Source organism: Priapulus caudatus, unplaced genomic scaffold (genome assembly GCF_000485595.1).
Source record: "Priapulus caudatus unplaced genomic scaffold, Priapulus_caudatus-5.0.1 Scaffold2214, whole genome shotgun sequence".
NCBI classification, from domain to species: Eukaryota; Metazoa; Priapulida; class Priapulimorpha; order Priapulimorphida; family Priapulidae; genus Priapulus; species Priapulus caudatus.
In genome coordinates, this window is record NW_014579275.1 from 33,074 (window position 1) to 36,398 (window position 3,325).

The 3,325-nt window shown below is 43.6% G+C and overlaps 1 protein-coding gene across 1 annotated transcript in view; it reads left to right on the top strand.

The window, feature by feature from the left end:
* LOC106818402 (ubiquitin-conjugating enzyme E2 2-like) overlaps positions 1 to 3,318 on the top strand; it is a 13,355-nt gene extending 10,037 nt beyond the window's left edge. Inside the window, exons 2-4 of the mRNA XM_014823116.1 lie at positions 117 to 194; positions 2,423 to 2,528; positions 3,206 to 3,318. Coding sequence (XP_014678602.1) covers positions 117 to 194; positions 2,423 to 2,528; positions 3,206 to 3,303 — 282 coding nt within the window. The 3' untranslated portion in view covers positions 3,304 to 3,318. The remainder of the gene's footprint in view (positions 1 to 116; positions 195 to 2,422; positions 2,529 to 3,205) is intronic.
* The last annotated feature ends 7 nt before the right edge of the window (positions 3,319 to 3,325 follow it).

Genomic DNA, 3,325 nt, shown 5'->3' on the forward strand with positions numbered 1-3,325 from the left:
CATAACATACAAACAAAATGGCCGCTTGCTGCAATAAAAGAAAAGCCTTACTATTTTCATGAATCACAGGTTGGCAGGTCTGGCGTTGTTTTCACGCGCTTTTGTGTTGATTTCAGCCTGAAAGTGGATACGAAGGCGGAGTGTTCTTTCTTACCATTCACTTCCCCACGGACTACCCGTTCAAACCTCCAAAGGCAAGAGTCGTTTAGTCTGTTTATAGTCGTGTGGTGTTTTTTCAGCCCGAGAGTGCGTACCAGACCGGGGTGTTCTTTCTAACGATTCACTTCCCCACGGATTACCCATTCAAGCCTCCCAAGGTAGGACATCGTCGCTGGGTAGGCAATCTCAGGGGAAGTGAGGAAGGCTGTTGCGCCACCACACGTAGGATGCGTGGGAGAGAAGGTCTTAGAGAGAGAAGGAGGTCGTAGAGTGGAGGAGGAGGAGGTTGTAGAAGGGAGAAGGAATTCACAGAGAGGAGGAGGGGGTCGTAAAAAGGAGAAAGAAGTCGTAGAAAGAAGAGGAAGCCATAGAGAGGAAAAGATCGTAGAGAAGAAGAGAGAGTAGTCATAGAAAGAAAGAGGTTGTAGAATAGGAATATGTCATAGAGAGGAAAAGGAAGTCACAGAAAAAGATGTCATGTAGAGAACAGGAGGAGGTCTTACAGATGAGAAAGAAGTCGTAGAGGATGGCGTAGACAGAAGAGGAAGTCATAGAGAGGAGAAGGTTGTAGAGAGGAGGTCGTAGAGAAGAGAAGATTGTAGTCATAAAAAGAAAGGAAAGGAGAGCGGAGAAGGAAGCCAAAGAAAAATAGGTAATAGAGAAGAGGACGTCAAAGAAAGAAGAGGAGGTCGTAGAGAGAAGGAGGTGTAGTAGTAGAGAGGAGGTCGTAGAGACGAGAAGATTGTAGTCCTAGAAAGAAAGAGGTTGGAGAGAGGGGAAGGGTTGTAGATTGGAAAAGGAAGTCACAGGGACAGAGAGGAAGAAGAGAGAGGAAGAAGAGGAGGAATAGGTTGTAGATTAGAAAAGGAAGTCAAGCAGAGTAAGAAATAGCGGAGAGGAGGAGGGAAGAGTCATAGATAGGAGAGGGATATCATAGAGAGAAGGAATACATAGAGAGAAGAAAGGGGACATAGAGAGGAGAAGGTGGTCATAAAAAGAATGTAGTAGAGACGGGGATTGAGATGTAGGGAGGGAGGTAAGGAGTAGATGATCGTGACAGGGAAAGAAATACAAGTGAGTGACAATGAGAGGGATAGAGCCAGAGCTAGCAACATACAGTGAGGGGAATAGAGAGAGAGAGAGAGAGAGAGAGAGAGAGAGAGAGAGAGAGAGAGAGAGAGAGAGAGAGAGAGAGAGAGATAAATGTAGAACTGTATCGAGAGGGATTGCAGCGTTGCAAAGGATGAGTATAGGGAGGTTAGAGGCAGATGTGCCTATACCTGGGAAGGACGCAGGTGAGAATAGGTCAAGTGCAGCATCAGATAGAACATGTAACTAAGCTTGTCCCAGAGATGCCAACCACTACGATTTATTCGTATTTTATACGAATTTCTATTTCTTTTGCACCACTGCGACCAGTTTGTATCAAACTACGAATTTCACTGTGATCGAAAGAATTTTTTTTTTTTTTCAATTATGGTCATTTTTTGTCAATTTATTGTCATTTTTGATCCTCAGAATGCAGGAAATTGCATCGCAGAATCAAAACATTTTCCGGGGGGCATGCCGGACCCCCCTATCAAACTCGGGTCACGTACTACTAATTTGATGGCCAGAAACTACAGATTGCTTCAAATATGTGTTGGCATCTCTGCTGTCCCACAGCATTAGAAGTCAAGTTATTTCTCACTACAACCTGCCAGGGAGCCGGGGACAAACAATAGAACAGTGGCGGCGGTTAGTCGTAGATTTCTCTGGCATCGCGAGAGCTTGGAGGGAAGGGAATGTTTGAATTTCAGCAGTGTAAGACGGGCGACCAGTCTGCTGGCGGAGAAAGGAAGGTAGTCTGCTGTTCTGAAGCATATTATCAACTTAGTTAGTGTTCAGTACGTGCTTAGACTAATTAACTTGGAGACTAATTAACATGGAGACTAATTAACTTGGAGACTAATTGCGAGACCTAAGGTAACGTCACTATTATTAATTTATTATCACTAATATAAGCGCCGCGTCATTGTTGTTTAAAAGCGCTGTACTCTTGTTTGTTGTGCTTTTGTGCGTATTTCGCGTGTAATTTATATAAACGCGTTACTTTTTAGCAGTCGCGTCGTAATCTACTAATCGTATAGAATATAATTTTGGCGATTTTTCTCTGCTGAGGAAATTGAATTGCGTTTCGCGCGCGAGCGATTTTTTTTAACTTTTACTATTTACGGTCACGTAATCACTTTAACATGTGTTTCTTTTGTCTGCTGTTCGATAGGTGGCCTTCACGACACGCATATATCATCCGAACATTAACAGTAATGGAAGCATCTGCTTGGACATACTACGTTCGCAATGGTCGCCCGCGTTGACTATCTCAAAAGGTGGGTTTGCCTGTGACAGGTCAGCGTGAAGGAGTGATGTCCTTTACCTTCGCTGGCTTGCACTCCCGAAAAGCTACATTTAGTGTGCGGTCGCGTTGGTTTAGTAGCACTGATTATGTAAAGTATGTTCCGAATACGGTAAAAATGTCAAATTTCAGTCTTATTTAAAAAACATAAAAGTCGTAAAGACAAAAAAATAAAAATAAAAGACAAAAAAATAAAAGTCATATCCGTGGAATGATGCGGGCCTGTAATTTGCCTGGCGGGCCTGTAAAATCTCTTACCTACAGGCCCTGCTGGCCTGTAAATTTTCGAAATAAGTTCTACCCCTGGGACATGCATGTGCGTGTTTTCTCGTTGCAGTTGAAATTTTTACAATGGTCTATTTACAGTAATACAAAGAACATATTCAGTGACTACTAGTATAGTACTACAGTCTACTATAGTGAGTGATACTGCGGTAACCTTTCATCCTCGCTGGCGTGCCGGGGACGGTTTTGCATGCTGGGGGTGGATTTTCTACGTGCTCGTCGGGCTTGCTAGTATTAGAATTATCAGGCCCGAGCCTTAAAATGCAGGCATCGGGCCCGCGGGCTGTTATGATTTCTATGCATGGACATGTATGTGTGCGTGTTTCTCTGTGATTCATCGCGTATGTGCGTGTTTTCTCGTTGCAGTTTTGCTGTCCATCTGTTCGCTGCTATGTGATCCGAACCCAGATGACCCACTAGTACCCGAAATTGCCAGGATTTACAAAACAGATAAAACGAGGTAAACAGATAAACAGATAAACAGAG